At 42.8% G+C, this 17,058-nt stretch overlaps 3 protein-coding genes across 5 annotated transcripts; 2 read left to right on the top strand and 1 right to left on the bottom strand.

Moving 5' to 3' along the window:
- Positions 1 to 1,278: 1,278 nt before the first annotated feature.
- Positions 1,279 to 4,507, top strand: LOC101778675 (probable protein phosphatase 2C 1). 3 transcript variants are annotated; one of them, XM_012846407.3, is made up of 12 exons: positions 1,279 to 1,506; positions 1,976 to 2,027; positions 2,161 to 2,240; positions 2,427 to 2,508; positions 2,600 to 2,670; positions 2,778 to 2,857; positions 2,941 to 3,038; positions 3,484 to 3,607; positions 3,734 to 3,816; positions 3,899 to 3,947; positions 4,038 to 4,105; positions 4,189 to 4,507. In XM_012846407.3, the coding sequence occupies exons 1-12, from the start codon at positions 1,397 to 1,399 to the stop codon at positions 4,306 to 4,308; spliced, it is 1,017 nt and encodes a 338-aa protein (XP_012701861.1). In that variant the 5' UTR covers positions 1,279 to 1,396; the 3' UTR covers positions 4,309 to 4,507. The 3 variants fall into 3 exon arrangements, with proteins under 3 accessions (XP_012701861.1, XP_022682566.1, XP_012701862.1); XM_022826831.1 differs by having other exon boundaries at positions 1,369 to 1,506; positions 1,898 to 2,027; positions 2,405 to 2,508; XM_012846408.3 differs by lacking the exon at positions 1,279 to 1,506 and having other exon boundaries at positions 1,524 to 2,027; positions 2,405 to 2,508.
- An 86-nt stretch (positions 4,508 to 4,593) lies between these two features.
- On the top strand, positions 4,594 to 8,357 carry LOC101779087 (DEAD-box ATP-dependent RNA helicase 18). The gene is made up of 10 exons (XM_004968234.3): positions 4,594 to 4,959; positions 5,100 to 5,336; positions 5,448 to 5,708; positions 5,863 to 5,942; positions 6,043 to 6,148; positions 6,276 to 6,389; positions 6,473 to 6,571; positions 6,712 to 6,801; positions 6,957 to 7,207; positions 7,593 to 8,357. The coding sequence occupies exons 1-10, from the start codon at positions 4,678 to 4,680 to the stop codon at positions 8,005 to 8,007; spliced, it is 1,935 nt and encodes a 644-aa protein (XP_004968291.1). The 5' UTR covers positions 4,594 to 4,677; the 3' UTR covers positions 8,008 to 8,357.
- Positions 8,358 to 10,623: 2,266 nt separating this feature from the next.
- Positions 10,624 to 11,373, bottom strand: LOC101774631 (agamous-like MADS-box protein AGL80). Its single transcript, XM_004971636.1, has one exon. It carries the CDS (start codon positions 11,371 to 11,373, stop codon positions 10,624 to 10,626), a length of 750 nt encoding a protein of 249 aa, XP_004971693.1.
- Positions 11,374 to 17,058: the final 5,685 nt, after the last annotated feature.

Here is a 17,058-nt window from a genome sequence, read left to right as displayed (position 1 = left end):
ACGAGAATTGGGAAAATTGGGATAGGAAAATAAGCTTATCTTTTCCCAGCGATCATATCCCAAGTGGAGGGTGGGTTACCACGGGAAAACCACCGGAGCTGATGTCCGCCATCGAAGCCATTGTCCGTCTCAAGCGCGCAGGATGCTAGTCGCACTTGCGGGCTCCTTGAGTCGCCGCACCGGATGCAGGAGCCTTGCACGCACGGGCCACGAAGTCGTTGCTCGCGTCATGCGCAGGCTGTGACAGCCACTTCTCGCCTTGTCGTGCGGAACGTCGGCGGAGCTTCACGGCACGCAGGAAGCTGGAGCCGCTGCTCGCCTCGTCACACAAACCACAGGAGTCGGTGCTCGGCTTGGCAGCTTCGATCTCCGCCAGGCACGGGTTTCGAGTTGCACGGGTGGGAGTGGAGCCGCCAGAGACACCGTTCGGTCTGGACATGACTCGATTCGCACGTAGCCATGTCGCTTTTTTGACCCTGCTGCCTCACTGATGTTTCATTAAAAGGAAGAAGTATATAGCGTTCTTTGAAAAAGAAATATATAGTGTTAACTGGTTGAATTCTTACACTTTTATAATGTTGATAATTAACAATATATAAAAACAAAGACGGATTACTTCCATAATCCAAAATATGAGTCCTTTAGAATAGTCATGCTGTTTTACAATATGACACTTTAATTCAGTATTACTCCCTCTGTTTCAAATTATAGGTTGTTTTGGTTTTTCTAGGTGTACTTAGATATAGTGTATGTTAATATCTATGAACTTAGAAAATCAAAATAACCTACAATTTGAAACGGAGGGAGTAGTATCTAAGGACATATGCTACCTTAAATAAAATGATTACATGCTATACCATGGTGATTATACAGAACAACACTTACTTTTTTTAATCAACTTTTTTTTTACTTTTATAGAAAAAAGTTCAACTTCAATCCTTTTACCAGTCATGTTAAGTCTCTCGTGCCTAAAAAATATTTAACCTTAATTTCTACGCATATCCTATCGTAGTTTTTGACGAACATCCAATGATGATTTTGCATACACGTTAGAGTTAAATAAGATATCACGTGATAGATTTGCATATGCATGTGACTCCCTAATGAAAAACTTTATGAAATCTTATGGCCTAATAGGCTAATACTTAGAACAAGTTAAATGTTAATTGCATCCCTTGGTTGCAGCAAACTAAGCAAAACAGGGTCCAAACTGAAGAAAGATATCTAAAATGTTTATACCGAAATCCGAAACCAAACACCACTAGCTTGTCCGCCTAGCAAGAGGCCTCAGCCAGCCAGGCAGCCAGCCCGCTGATGTGGCCTGTCCGCCTCCACCCCTCTCCACCATCGCCACCGCGTCGCATTTGCCGCGAGCAACCATAGCGAGGAGATTGCAATGGCGGCCTCCACAGCTTCCCGCCTCTCGACCCCTCGCTTCCTCGCCCCTCCTGCGTCTCCTCATCCTCCAATCCGCCGCTCGCGCTTCTCCCCTGTTCGCGCAGCCAAGTACGCCCTTTCTTTGCCTCTTTGTTGCACGAGACCATGATAATTCAAAGATGTTTGAATTCGCCCGGTTCTTGGAAACTTGGGTAAAATTTCGATCTTAGCTAATGTGTCTGCTAGTGAGTATGGTTGTATCAGGAATCGAGGTAATGACACTATGAGATTGCAATTCAGTTTTTTATTCCCGTCTAGTTTAGGCACCTTTCCTGCAGGCCCTACCGCTATGTTCGTGTTTAGCAGAACTTCTCTTCATATGTATTGTATGCCGGTGATGGTTTATCTTTGTGCATTTGCTCTGATGACCTCTAGTTCTAGTCACTCAAATCTTGCCGCCATCAAGGTGCAAAATTAAGTTGCTAGCTCCAGTTAACTAACGGGGCGATTGTTGCTGCAGCTAATTATGAGACTCAAGTTATTCGTAGTGTATTTTATCTACCAGCAACTATCCAGGCATATGAACCTGTGATTGTAGGTTGGAAGCTGTGCTGTCTATTGGTACTCATCTAATCCCACACCCAAGAAAGGTTAGTTGTTTATTTTAAGAACATAACTCAAGTTGCTCGCTGATCATAGAATTGTCTGCTTTTTCTTGATCCTTTTTTTAAAAAAAAACAATTGAGCTTGCCAATCTTTCATTTTGTTTTCCATATTTCCAAGGCTGCAAGTGGTGGAGAAGATGCTTTCTTTGCCAATAGCGATGCTGGCGGAGTATTTGCCATTGCAGATGGTGTTTCAGGGTACGCCATCTTTGCTGCAATTAACTGTTCCTTCCCCAAAAGAAGTGCTGCAGTGAACTGAAGCAATGCTTTTCCCCCATCTACATCTGAGTGTCTGTAGCACCTACAATAAAGTTATGTTGCTTTCATTAATATGCATTAACACATGGTTTTTATCCTGCTAGTCATTCTCTTATCTACTGACAGATGGGCAGAAAAGGATGTCAATCCAGCTCTGTTTTCACGAGAGCTCATGAGAAACAGCTCTAATTTTCTCAACGACGAGGAGGTATCCCTTGCTAAACATCAGTTCTACTAATCTACACCATTTCGTTTACTCTACGTGCCCGTAACAAATTTACATCACATGGAAGTTGCAGGTCAATCGTGATCCTCAGACTCTTCTCATGAAAGCTCATGCTGCAACTTCTTCTATTGGATCTGCAACAGTGTAAGCATTGTTTCTACAGTTGTTATGTACTTATATGTTACTGTCTTACAGGAACTCTTTGTTCTGGATGACACTTAAAAATCTGCAATTCATTTCAATGGTAATAGAATCATCGCCATGCTAGAGAAGACTGGGACTCTGAAAATTGCAAGTGTGGGAGATTGTGGTTTGAAAGTTATTCGTAAAGGTGACCTTGAGTAATATAATGTATAATTAACCTATTCTGTACCGATTCTAACTTGTTTCTTGTCTTCTTCAATGACATACTAGGCCAAGTAATGTTTTCTATATCCCCTCAAGAACATTACTTTGACTGTCCATACCAGATAAGCTCCGAGTCAGCTGGTCAAACATATCAGGATGCACTGGTATGCACCGTCTTTTTAAATTACAATTATTTTTTCTTTATTATGTTTAAGCACTAGCAATATAATACGTGACTGTAAAAGTTTAAGCTTAAAGCTGGCAAGTTGGTATATGAAACCTATTAGGAAGGCCCAATATATTAGGAAACTCACGTAATGTTAGGAAGGCCCAATATTGGATCGTATATGCACGTAGTGACTGTAGTTCAAGATGTGTATGATAAAAATTGTTAAATGTGTGTAAAGATTGTTTTATTGGTATGTGTGAACACCTCTTAGTTACTGTCAGATTTATTGACAACAGTCACTTCGTGCATACATGATCCAGGTGTTTTTTAGCGAAAACAGTAAGGGAAGCCCCTACTGTAGTAGATATATTAAATATAAATAAACGATCCAAGTGTATAGATTTCTTCTTTCTGATTTGTAAAGTTTGTTGGTCTGTCAGGTTTGCAGTGTAAATCTCATGGATGGTGATATGATTGTGAGTGGTTCAGATGGACTTTTTGACAATATCTTTGATCAAGAGATTATTTCCATAATTTCTGAGTCGCCAGGAGTAGATGAAGCTGGTAAATTTCTTGCTTCTACAACAGGGGTCATCAGACCACATGTTCCAGCTGGTCTCAAAAAAGAAAAAAGACCATATGTTCCAGCCCTTCTAAAACCATGTTGAACATTTGCCTAAACTTTTACAGCAAAAGCATTGGCGGAGCTTGCAAGAAAGCATTCAGTTGATGTCACATTTGATTCGCCCTACTCAATGGAGGCCCGGAGTAGGGTGAGATACAAACACTTTTCCACATGCCATTCTTTACATCATCAATGATGGAACATGTTTCACTCCAGATGCTTACATGCAGGGTTTCGATGTTCCCTGGTGGAAGAAGCTACTTGGAGCCAAACTAATAGGCATGCATAAGCTCTTCGCAAGATGCCATGCTCTATATTCTACATAGCACGATCAGTAAGCTCATTGGTGCCCAAATTTTGTTACTGTAGGTGGTAAGATGGATGACATTACAGTTGTTGTCGCAAAAGTGAAGAAAGTATTGGTCCCAGAAGACGAGGTAGACCTACAAAAGCACTCAATTTTTGGTACAATAGCAACGCCGTTTCATCTTTTATATAATGTGAATATGTGCTATTTCAGGGTGGTGTCATAGAAGAACGGAAAGTGAATGAGCAAGGCATTGCTGTTGCAGAAGAACAGAAAGGGAATGAGCCGGGCATTGCTGTTGCTGTTGCATCCGCTGAACAAAGTGAAGAATGATCAATAGCTATCTTGAGTTCTTGATCCGCCGACATTTTCACTCATTTATTTTTTCTGCAATGGTGTGTTATGCTGCAAGTAAAGAAGTTGAAGAGAAACACAGTTTGTGTGATTGTGTGTAGCTGTGCATATATGTACTTCCTCCCAGATTGGGTTTAATATGAATGAAAATATGCAGTCAAGTCAGCTGCAACTTGCATATCAGGCTATCAGCCTAGGGCCTCGGATTTACGCCTTTACGTTTGACAGGAATACGCCTTCGGAGGAGGGATACGTATTAATGTCCGAGCCGCTTATGACCCTTCGTTTTGCGCGAGCAGGAAACGCCTAAACCCCACCGGCCCGAACCCTAAAAGCACAGCGCTCCCCATGGCGACATCCACGCCGGCGGCGGCGGCCGCCGCGCGGGGCGCGCTGACGGACCAGAAGTTCTCGGAGATGTCACCCGCGCTATCCGCGGAGGTGGTGGAGGCACTACACCGCGGCGGCTTCCGGCGTTGCACGCCCGTGCAGGCGGCGACCATCCCCCACCTGCTGTCGCACAAGGACGTCGCAGTCGACGCCGCCACCGGCTCCGGGAAGACCCTTGCCTTCATCGTCCCCGTCGTCGAGATCCTCCGCCGCCGCTCCTCCCCGCCCAAGTCCCACGAGGTCGCCTCACAGCTCCTGAACTCCCTGCTTCCTTCCTTCATTGCTCTGTTCTTGTGCTGTTTAATCACAAACGGCCAAATTGCATCATTCACTCACTTCTAAAGTTCTAATGAATAAACCAATTGATTTTTTTATTGCAGGTTCTTGCTGTCATCGTCTCTCCCACAAGAGAATTATCATCGCAGATATGCAATGTGGCACAGCCCTTCTTCGCGACACTGAAGGGCGTGTCGTCCATGCTCCTGGTTGGTGGGCTGAACATCAATGCAGAGCTCAAGAGATTGGAGGAAGAGGGCGCGAACATATTGGTGGGCACTCCTGGGAAGCTGTTCGATATTATGCACCGCGAAGGCACTCTAGATTATAAGAATGTTGAGGTGGTTTCAGAGACGATGGAAGCTTTTGCTTGATTCTTTTTAAGATGATTTGTTAAACATTTTGTGGGATGCTGATGCCGTTTCCATTCGTTTTTGTGGCTTGGGAAGCAGATTTTGATCCTGGATGAGGCTGATAGGCTCTTGGATATGGGATTCCAGAAACATATTAATTTCATACTTTCAAAGTTGCCGAAGCTTAGGAGGACTGGGCTGTTCTCAGCTACCCAGACAAAAGCTGTTGCGGATCTTTCCAAAGCAGGGTTGAGGAATCCTATGAGGGTTGAGGTTAAGACAGAGACGAAGCTGACAAGCGAAGATGCCGGTCAGCAAGAGCTTGGTCCATCCAAAACACCATTGGGGCTTCGATTGGAGGTATTGCAAGATACTTTTGTTAAAAAAAGCTGGATGGTTTTCATCAACACTGTATATATGGCTATTCATAATACACTTTGTTTTTATTATGATCATGCCTTGTCTTTCTTGATTCATAACTGTTGCCTACAAAATCATAAGCTTGTTTTTTCAGTATATGATGTGTGAAGCATCAAAGAAGTCATCTCAGCTTGTGGATTTCCTTGTTCAGAATAGTGGAAAGAAAATAATGGTGTAAGTACATGTTGAACCTGAATGTATGCTCACTTGTCTTCGTTGTAGTGTGTGTAGCAGTGTGCTAACTTTTGAACTCTTCTATCCCACTTGAATACAGATATTTTGCAACATGTGCTTGTGTAGATTACTGGGCTGTGGTTCTTCCACTGCTTAACTCACTAAAAGGTTCTCCAATAATTCCTTACCATGGGAAGATGAAACAGGTTATGGAAAGCATTTTAGTTTCGTTATTGTACTATTTAATATTGGTATGGATGCTGTCAAATGACTTACTTCCCAATGTTGTTTTTTCATACTGATTGCCTCCATCATTTATTTTCTAATCTGTAGGGACCTCGAGAGAAAGCTTTGGCGTCATTTTCTGCTCTTTCAAGTGGTATTCTAGTCTGCACTGATGTTGCAGCAAGGGGCCTTGACATACCAAGTGTTGATCTGATTGTGCAGGTTATTTCTACTCTTTCTTCTCGATTCTGAATCTTCATGTTTGGGCATCATCTGATAGTAAACGTGCATATTTGTTCATCCAGTATGATCCACCTCAAGATCCCAACGTTTTCATACATAGAGCTGGCCGAACTGCACGTTATGATCAAGAAGGAGATGCTATTGTATTTCTCTTACCAAAGGTATTTTGTTGTGCGTTGAGCTTTTTCTTTATTGTTCACTCTGTAAGTGGAAGTCAGTAGGTGCATTTATTTTTCTATGCACTTGTCTGTAGAATTCTTAATTTAGAGTAAAAAGAACTTAAGGCTACTTCGCACTGCAGGAGGATACTTATGTTGAGTTCTTGAAGCTTCGAGGTGTTCCTCTTACAGAAAGGGAGTGTCCCTCAAACACTGAAGATGTTGTGCCACAGGTGGGTTTTTTCTTGTACAAATTAGGCATCTTAGGTTTGTGAGTCTAGATACCACTTGAAATGTCAGTCATACCATGCTGGGATCATATAGAAAGGTTACCCTGCTTAGGAAGGCAATTACTGATTAATAACCAATATACCACTTTGGGTTGTAGATTAGAAGTGCTGCACTCGAAGATCGCAATGTCATGGAGAAAGGACTTAGAGCGTTCGTTTCATTCATTCGAGCATACAAGGAGCACCACTGCTCTTACATTTTCAGATGGAAAGATCTTGAGATTGGAAAGCTAGCTATGGAGTATGGTTTACTCCAGATCCCATTTATGCCAGAAGTGAAGCATCATTCTCTTTCACTGGAAGGATTTATTCCTGTTGATGATGTTGATGTTACACAAATCAAGTACAAGTAAGAACTCTATCCAAGAACATAACATGATCTGCATTCTTCTCAGCTACCCTGTTTTTTAAGTAACAGCTAATTTGCCAAAGGTGTGGTCAATGGTTGTGCTAATTTTGGATCTGTGGAATGTCTATACTTTGAGAGATAATCTGCGGAATGTTCACGTCTGAATGATAATCTGTGAAATAAGACTTGTACCTGACAAAATGAAAATCTCAAAATATCCAGCACCAGTGTTTTGTGATTTCAAGTGTAAATATTGAGGCTGTTTTATTTCCATTGATACACTGAGCCTAAGAGAATCAGCATTTTGTTTCCTATAGTTGAAAGATGGTACCATTTGGTTCTACTTCACATTGGGGTTGCCCTGATTATCGTGCTTCACTTGCAGGGATAAAGTTCGAGAAAAGCAACGCAAGAAGGCATTGAAAAGGAAAGCAGAAGAGGAAGCTCAGAACCCAAAGCCAGAGAAGAGAAGAGCTCGGGAGAAGCCTGAGAAACCAAAGCGAAAGAAGACAGGCAAGCAGCGGCAGTCAGTCCAAACAAAGGAGGACCTGGATGAGCTGGCGCATGAGTACCGGCTCTTGAAGAAGCTGAAGCGCGGAGACATTGATGAAGACGAGTATGAGAAGCTCACTGGTTTTGGAGACTCTGATGGCGAAGCCTCTGACGGGAAAGCGAGTGACTTGGACAAGGGGAAGGAGAGGGGTAGCAAAGTGCAGAAGAAACTCAAGCAGAAAGGGAAGGCTAGAGGAGGGTCTAGGAAGTTTGAAGGGAAGAGTAAAATGAGGAGCAAAAGGAGATAGGAATACATAGAATGATGTTGGGAAGACTAATTTTTGGCAATCTTGATTCAGTTTTTCAATTTTCTGAGGATTTGTTTGCACAGAGGGTATGCGTGTTCCAGGACGAACAGATCGTGCAAACTGACACTGATGGGTAGGAATGGTTGATGGGTTTGGAGGGGCCCTCTGCTGGGAAAATGTTGCCTGGCTTCTCTGCATCTTTCAGTTCAGCTAAAGGCCGAGCGAAAATACTGAAATATAAGCTGCTTAAATGTAAAGTGAATGCTACTAGTGAAAGTACATCATTCTGGGGCGCGTTTTGCCGATTGAAACAGAACACGGTTACGAGAACAAAGACTATTTTATCTTCCTTTCGCATCTAGCGAATCGTGATTGATTAGATTACAGGGGGTGTTTGGATACAAGGTGTTAAACTTTAACAGTATCATATCGGATGTTCGATACTAATTAGAAGAACTAAACATGAGCTAATTATAAAACTAATTGCAGAACCCTGTGCTAATTCGCGAGACGAATCTATTAAGCCTAATTAATCCATCATTAGCAAATGGTTACTGTAGCACCACATTGTCAAATCATGGACTAATTAGGCTTAATAGATTCGTCTCGTGAATTAGACTCTATTTGTGCAATTAGTTTTATAATTAGCCTATGTTTAATACTCATAATTAGCATCCAAACATCCGATGTGACGGGTGTTAAACTTTAACACCTTGTTGCCAAATAGGCTCTAAGCGTTCGTGTACTCCCTCCGTTTTAGATTGTAGGTTGTTTTGATTTTTTTATATTCATATATGTTTGTCGTAATGTTGAGTTGACTCGTGAGCGAGCGGCCGAGGGTCCACCGAGCTGCTGCCGCCGCCCCGTGTGTATCCAGTGTCCGGTTTTTTTTTTCTCTTTTCCTTTTTTTTCCCTTTCAATTTTTTTTCAATGCAATTTGTACTGAGTAAATATTGTTATGCGTATAAATTATATGCATAAGTTGTTTAATAACATTTTCATAAAATTTACGATTAACGTTATGCGTATAAGTTGTGTATATCATGAAACTGCATGTGTTACAAATTTTATCACATAAGTTGTTAGAAAAAAAGTTATACGTATAAATCGTGTGTATACGTTACAACTTTACATATAAATCATGTGTATACGTTATAACTTTCTAAAAATAAAAATTTAAAGTTGAAAATTGTACGTATAAATTCTTCATGTATTAAAGTTGTGCTAAAAAGTTATCTTACAAAAAGATATTAATATAAAATTATGCATAGAAGTTATATGTATAAGTTATGCTATTCCAAAAATGAAATTTTGCGGGAATCAGATGTTTCTGAAAATGGAAAGTTTGGGGTAAGGAGAGGGTTGGTCAAAAATCGATGGCTGGAAGAGTTGCTGGCCCGCGCTGATTAGTCAAATATCTATGCACTTAGAAAAGTTAAAATGATATACAATTTGGGAGGGAGGGAGTAGTTAGTGATTAAGGGTGCGTTTAGTGTCACAGTAACTTCTCAATCGTAATACTCAAATCCTCACCAGCCCATATGTCGCAGCGCCAGTTGATTATAGTAAAATGCTATAGGTACGACCCTTGTCCAGTTACATATATGAGTTGAATTTTCCGGTAACGACCATTCCCATGCAGTCCTAGTACGAACCCTTATACAGCTAGATAACTAATAAGACGCCTTATATAGCTAGATAACTATATCTCATTGAAGAATGAAGACGTTTAATATATTTGTAAGTCTATAGCTTCAAGCCTGCACTATCGATTTGTAGACTCAATGATAAAACCAATTTAGGCAGCATACCGTGGTTAATCATCAAGCAAACGATAATCATGGAACTTAAAATTTGTTGGGCCATCAACTAGGCAAGCACAAAAGGAACTCAAACTTTCTTAACAGCTTAAATTTAGAAAGCCGATCAAAAGATTTTGTAACTAATCTTGTTGGCAACATCATTTATAAATGACTAACTTTTATGACAAGCGTCAATAATTGTCATATTATTGTGCATTTTGTGACAAAAAAGCTAAAAATCATCCCCAAAGCAACTGCCAACAATTTTTAGCCTAGTCTGTTGTGACGTACCCGTAAAATTGTCACTTATGTTTCATTATCTACGACATCACTTATGTTTCATTATCTACGACATTTTATCTTCTCGTCATGGAGGTTTTCATCATAGAAGGCTAGATTTGCCAGCACCAGAAAAGATTGTGCTCATCATCGGAAGTTCTTCAGGACATCACACATTTCCAATATAAACTCGTGATCTATCCTAGATATTATTATTGCAAAGAAGCAACACCACACAAAAGAGCTGGCCAGCAATAATATTGATCTAATTAACCAAAAGGGATATAAGGATGCATGCTAAGCCATCCACATTGTTGAACACAAAATTGCTAAGCAACACACTATGAAGTACAACTTAAACCACTATGCTCTAACGGAGCACTAGACCAAGAGCAATTCTAAGACATGACACGACAACGATACATGACCCTTACTAGCCACAGCCCGGACAAAACAAAAACCATAACATGACCTAGACATATATAGAACTGGCCATATGCTTGAACAGTTGGGGTCCAAGCCTGAAGCATCCTTCTCACTCCATGGGAGAAAAAATATCCTGTCCCCATGGGAAACCTGAGCAACAACCCGGATTGTAAGGCTGGGTCATGTCACCTCCGTTGCCACTGGGCCCAGCACAATCTTTGCTGGTACTAGCAAAGGCATTGCAAACCACGTCACCAAGCTCCTCCCCTTGGGCTGGGGCCAAGTTGATGGGCCAGCCCTGCTGCATCATCTCGGTGTAGGAAGCTTGTAGCTGGTGGGATGAGGACGATGAGCCTGGATGCTTTGGGAAATCTCCATGCCTAACGACCTGTTCTTGGAGTAGTTCTTTGACTCTGGCCATCTTCGTCTCCACCATCTGCCTGAGGTTGGTAAGCTCCTCGATGTCGGTGCCGGCGAGGCCAGGACGGCGCCCATCCATGCTCTCATGGAGGAGCCGTGAGGTCTCGTGCTCCTGGTTCTCGAGATCCAGCTTGCATACCTGGTCACGGAGCTTGGAGATGCGGCCCTGGAGGAAATCCTCCTGGCTCTGCATCTTTTTGAACCTGCCGATCTCCGGCATGGCCTTGAACTTCTTCAGGACACGCCTGGCCTCCGATGGAGAGGGCCACACCTCCGGCTGGGCCTGGCCCTCCCCGTACGCCACCACGCACGCCTTGACACCGCAGAGCGTGGTGAGCTCGCTCGTCTTCTTCATCAAGCTCTGGCAGCGTTTCTTGTGCGTCACACGCCGGGTGGAGTTGTTGGAGATCCACTGGAGGTTCACCTTCTTGCGTGCCATTGGCTTAGCGTGCTAGCTTAAGAAGCAAGAGCCTGCTAGCGAGCAAACTTAGCTTCAAGTCTATGGAATTCTACGAATGGAAGTGAAATGATTGCTTTGGTGATGAGGAGAATGGAGGGGGAGGATCTTGCTTATATAGAAGCGAGTGGTAGGAGCCTAAACGAATATATCGTGACGGGTAAATCAGCAATAAAAGTGATATTTTGGCAAGCATTTAATGCCATACAAATATAACGAGGGTTGACAAGCAGATAGTTAAGCATATTTTTTCTTCTTTATTATTGTATACTAGGAATATAGTACATTCCTTAGATACATCATGAGCATTGTGTGACAGGCTAGAGCGCGGGTCTCATGTTGTATAGGAGGGCTCCCAACAAATCACGTGAACCAGCAAAGTGCCGAGGTGGCCCTTAAAACACATAATTCGAATTTGGGCCGCCTACCGTACGTTATAATGGTTCTATATAATAACCCCTGTTTTGATATTTCTAGATATATTAATTTTACTATGTGTATATAGATATAATATATATCTTGGTGCATAGCAAAAGCTATATACCTAAAAATATAAAAATACCTTACAATTTGGAATAGAGGGAGCAGTTCACACCCCCACCATCTACAATATGTGCACTTTGCCTCACTACTTAAAAAAACGGTTTTCAGGGCGGTTTAAATGGTATTTGCAGGGTTGAGTGTGCCACCCACTCTTAGCTTTCGCAGCTACAAATAGCTGTTTGCAGGAGTGGGTAAAAGACCCACCCCCTATAGATCCGTTTCCAGGGGCGGGTGATGCCTGGTAATGGTGTCTTCAGGGGCGGATGACGCCATCACCCGCCTCTGGAAATATCGTTCCCACCAAAATTCAGCGATTGAAATTTGAATTTGCTGAAACTGTTTCCCACCAGTTTTTAAAACTTTTAGTTTCTGCTAATTTCACTTTAACAGTCTAGTGTGCGACCGAATTGAAGAAGCTATAGTTATCGATATAGAATATATGTTACATAAATTCAATTTAAGCACACGAAATTAAGGAATTAGAAGCATATATATCCATCATTAGAGTGCACAATTTTATATTTTTCTGCCACTCAGGAAGCCTAGCTTTGGCGGTACTCTTTATTCTCCCACTCACGGAGGCTAACGTATTTATCTTCTTGTGCTAATTTGTGTTTTGGGTGATAATAGGTACCCATCGGGTTTACCACTTCACGCAAAATGAAACGACATAAATCAATGCCTATATTTAGAAGTTGTTGCTCATGCACGAACCATGTAGTCGAGGCCTAATCTGCAATTAAAATCCACGGAAAAATTAAGCAAGTGTTAGATAGGTAAAGAATGCAATGTACATATATATATACATCCCTATATATGAAAGGTAGCCCCTTACACGGTCGGGATCAGCCTGATGGGCTCGCACATATAATACCTGCAATGTACAGAACTAGACGGTCGCTTGTGGCATGGAAAGTTTGTGCGTACAACCGTTTCTTTTGGTCTCTCAGGGTTACGAATCCCTCCATTGTAATGTAGTGCTGGTAAGTCCTGTTTTGAAAAAAATGAGAAGTTAGTTTATATGTAATCTTGGGGGGAGGGGGGGGATAATTTGTACAATGTAAGTGTACACAACAAGAAATTCACTAACTTTTGTAGGATGAATATGAATTCTTTGTAGGTGCTCTGGTCATAATCTAATGAGTCAAATACGGTCACAACTCCATTCTTTAGTTGTATCATAAAAGCAATCCAGTGTCCCCTGCAAAAATATTATATAAGATTTTTTCAGGTATGAAGGAGCAAGTGTATATATTATAACAAATGGTAGAAATTTAGACTCACTGGAAGTTGTAGGGCACCCATATGTAAGGCCTATCTTGCCACTTAAGCATCATATACGCTATGTAGGTTGAAACCCTCCTCATAGCTTTTTTATGTTGTTGTACTCGTTTCACCCTTTTGTCCTTCTTTGTCTTGTACTTAGCTAGCTTGTCATGGTTGTCTCCACACTGGCTCGGGAAGTTGTGCCTAACTTCGCAAATAGCATAAGGATCAAGATATCTGTCCTTCTCCTTTACAACATGCATGTCATTTTTTGCATCCTATACAATGTATCACAATTAATTAGTTATGCATAGTACATGTGTAGGCCATAGCATATATACAAGATATTAGCATCGATGAAGCACTTACATGCACCACAATCTGACGAGCTGTAACTCTAGCTCTGAGAGGTGGAACATATCATGGATGTCTCAAAAATTGAAGAAGATTTTGCTGGAATCTTCATTAAATGGAGGTCCGAACACATCCGGTGAGTACCGTGCCCATATGGTTCTGAGCCCAAGTCTACATGCCCTTGTGTACCAATTGTGCATCCTTTGCATTTCACCTGGAATCCCGGTGATTGCCCAGTCGGGTAGTAACGGTTTTCCATACTCAAATTTTTTAGGACAATCCGGTAAATCTGGTATGTCATCGACTCCAACAACCAAATTGTATTTTGTGTCAGTGCGGGGCTTGGAATATCCCGGTTGTTGGATGTCTTGCGTCTTGTCTGCCATCTTGGCTGCCATCTTGTTTGTCATCTAGGCTGCTTTGTTGCTCGCGTGCTATCTTGCTGCAATGTTTGATCCTTCCTTCTCGTAAGCCCGTATGACTCGAGGCACTAATTGCGGGTCCACCTATTGTTGTTGTGGCTCCTCTGGTGGGTCCACCTGTTGTTGTTGTGGCTCCTCTGGTAGGTCCACCTGTTTTTGTTGTGGTGATGCTTGAGCAGGTGGTGGATGGTCTTCCGGCAAGTCCACCGGCTCTGATGCTGCAGCCGGGGATGCCGGTGGTGTGGCCACATGTTGTTCTTCTGATGCTGCAGCTGGTGGTGCTGGACCCGGCAGTGTCGAGTCCCCAAGTGCATGCTCAAAAGGAACCGAAGACAGTATGATATCTCATTTATACCATAGTATGGTATTACTGATACTTTGTCCAAGGCAATGGATACCTTCTGCAGTGGGAATGTCTATCTCGTGATCACCATAGTTTGAATTAATTTCAAGCACTGTTACGTATGCATAATGGTGCAGGATAGGTTTTCCCTCAAACAAACCGCCAATTGGAATCGCAAGGTCTTTGGCAACCTCCTTTGTCTTGCCAGCTCTGCCAATTGGAACGTGCAACGAGCAAGGAGTACTGATGCATATAGAATCTATCGGATATGGTTGTGCTATTGTAGAGCCAACGCTACTCGAAGCATAAATTGGTGTATTCGTTTGGCCCAATAGCGGATGTGACATCATGACCATGGGCATTTGTATATTGGCCTCACCACTTCATTGCTACTCTGCAAGTGTTGCCAGCAAAAAGTCCTTAAACCTAGATTCTAGTGCTTTCTCTGCCCCCTCTCTTAGATCGTCCTTGTAATGGGAGTGGCTCTTGTAGCTAGCCCTATCCCTCTCGAACCCATCCTTGATGGTCAACTTTGAGGAAACCCCTCTGACGCAGCCTCCATGCTCTTTCGTCCCAAGGGCTAAATTGAGCACATCTTTATCCCTATTTGGTACGAGCTCTCCTTTCCTCTGACGGAAAGATTGAATATCTTTTCCGCCACCTGATTGGTTTCGGATGTTGAAAATATAGGTTTACCATCTACTATTGTAGGCTTCCTTGCTGCAAGCCGCTGCCAGCCATGCTCATCCAAGCTTTCAAAAGGGTTGGGTTGCCCTGCGCCTATTGCTGCCTTCCTATCCTGCTGCCACTTGTAGATCTTCCCTCGGTACCCACCCGGCCCAAGGTAAACTTTATGTATATTGCTTAGCGCAAGTTCTCTATTCCTTTAGCTTAGGGCTAAAGCTTCTGGAGAGGTCTTTTGCCTTACAAACTCATCCCATTGGGCTGGTGTGATGCTCCCATATTCATTAAAGGGGGTTAGACCCTTTTTGACATACTTATCATTCAGCTCACCCCTCCACCGGCGAAAACTTTCACCGAGCTGCTTTCGTGCATAATGTTTTACGCATTTTCTGAGTTCTTTTGATCTAGGCAAAATAAATGTTTGTTTCAAAAGCTTCCACATCGCTTCTTTCCTCCCCTCATGAACCAATAGCCAATCAGAGATTGAGGGATCCAAAATCTCCTTTGTTCTAATTATTGCTCCTATTGCATTCTGAAACTTTGAATGCACCATCGGAGGCTCTATGGGCTCTCCTGATGGGCTGACAACATCGACTGTTCATTTTCCTTCAGAGTATTGGTTTCTTCCTCGCTCACCCTGTCTTTTTTAACTTTGACTTCTAGAGGTTGTAGTTTCAGCTTCGGGAGCCGAGCTGCCACTGTCTTCAAGTTCTTCTTCTGGGGGGTAGGGTGTCAACGGCGGTGTTTACTCCTTCCGGTGGGAGCCATCTACACGAATCATAAGGTTAAGCAAATCAAAGTCATTGCACTTAGTACATGAAAATGTGCACTAAATATTTGGTGGTAATTATATTCGGTATTACCTCACTTGGATTCGGATTGTAATCCGGATCAAAATCCACCGTTGAATAGCTTTCTCTCGGAGGCAAAGGGTGTGGATCTAGATGATCTTGCCACATGCCCTCTACCCACGCCCCTGCTCCTATCTCCGGTCCGTCATTATCTTCATCCCTAGATCCTATACCAATGTTTGTTTCGTCCTTCCATGACGGTATCTGGGATGCAATTTGATCCATTTCATTTTGGGACACATCACCTTCCTTCAATGCATCCCTTTGGTGTATAGATGGTGAGGAATCCATTTACGAGTTCTACATATAAATTAAAAGGTGATAAATATATAAAGAATTCCTTATGGAGTTTGTATTTACTATTTCTCATGCAATATACAATTTATCATTTCACAATTTTCCACACAATTCACATGCATGCATCCCTATTGACAATTCACATTTCAAAATTTAAAATTGAATTGACATTCACAATTTCACATTCACAATGAAAAAAATTAAAGAAAAGGAAAATTCACTATTTAACAATTTATCAATTTCACTAAGTACAATTTCACAATGCACCAAGTACAATTTCACAAATTCACATTTTCACAATTCACTAAGTGCAATTTCAAAATTTACCAATTTCATAATTTCACAATTCGCATCTCCACTAAGTACAAAATAAAAAAATGAAAAGAAAAGAAAATTAAAGAAAAGTAACGGTGTACTTGATGGAGGCGGCGCGCGCGGAGAGGAGGGCCCGGCCAGTGGTGGAGTAGCGCAGGGAGGGGAGGCGCTGCGGGAGATAGGGCGCCACGATGGTGGCGCGAGGAGGACCCGGCCCCAGCGGTGGAGGTGCCACGGGGAGGGCGTCGCGGTGGCAGCCCGCGGAAGGGGATGGGAGGCACCGCGACGGCGGCTGGTGGAAGGGGCCACGCCGTGACGGGAGGTGGCCGACGCGGGGAGGGGAGGCCGTGGGGAGGGTGCCGCGGGAGGAGGAAGGAGGCGCGGCGCCGCGGCCCGACGGTGGAGGCACTGTGGCAGCGAAGTGGGCAGGGGAGGGAAGCTGGGGAAATTTTGATAGCCTAACGGCATCCCGCGGGCTTCTCAAAAATTAGCCAAATATCTTACTTCTCTCATGTTCCAAAGGACCCTTCCTTACGTAGGTGCACGTTTTCCTGAGTATTTTCCAACGGCTCTTAGTATTCTGGTATGTTAT

This window comes from Setaria italica, chromosome V, assembly GCF_000263155.2.
Source record: "Setaria italica strain Yugu1 chromosome V, Setaria_italica_v2.0, whole genome shotgun sequence".
Classification (NCBI taxonomy): Eukaryota; Viridiplantae; Streptophyta; class Magnoliopsida; order Poales; family Poaceae; genus Setaria; species Setaria italica.
This window is presented reverse-complemented; position numbering and strand designations above follow the sequence as displayed.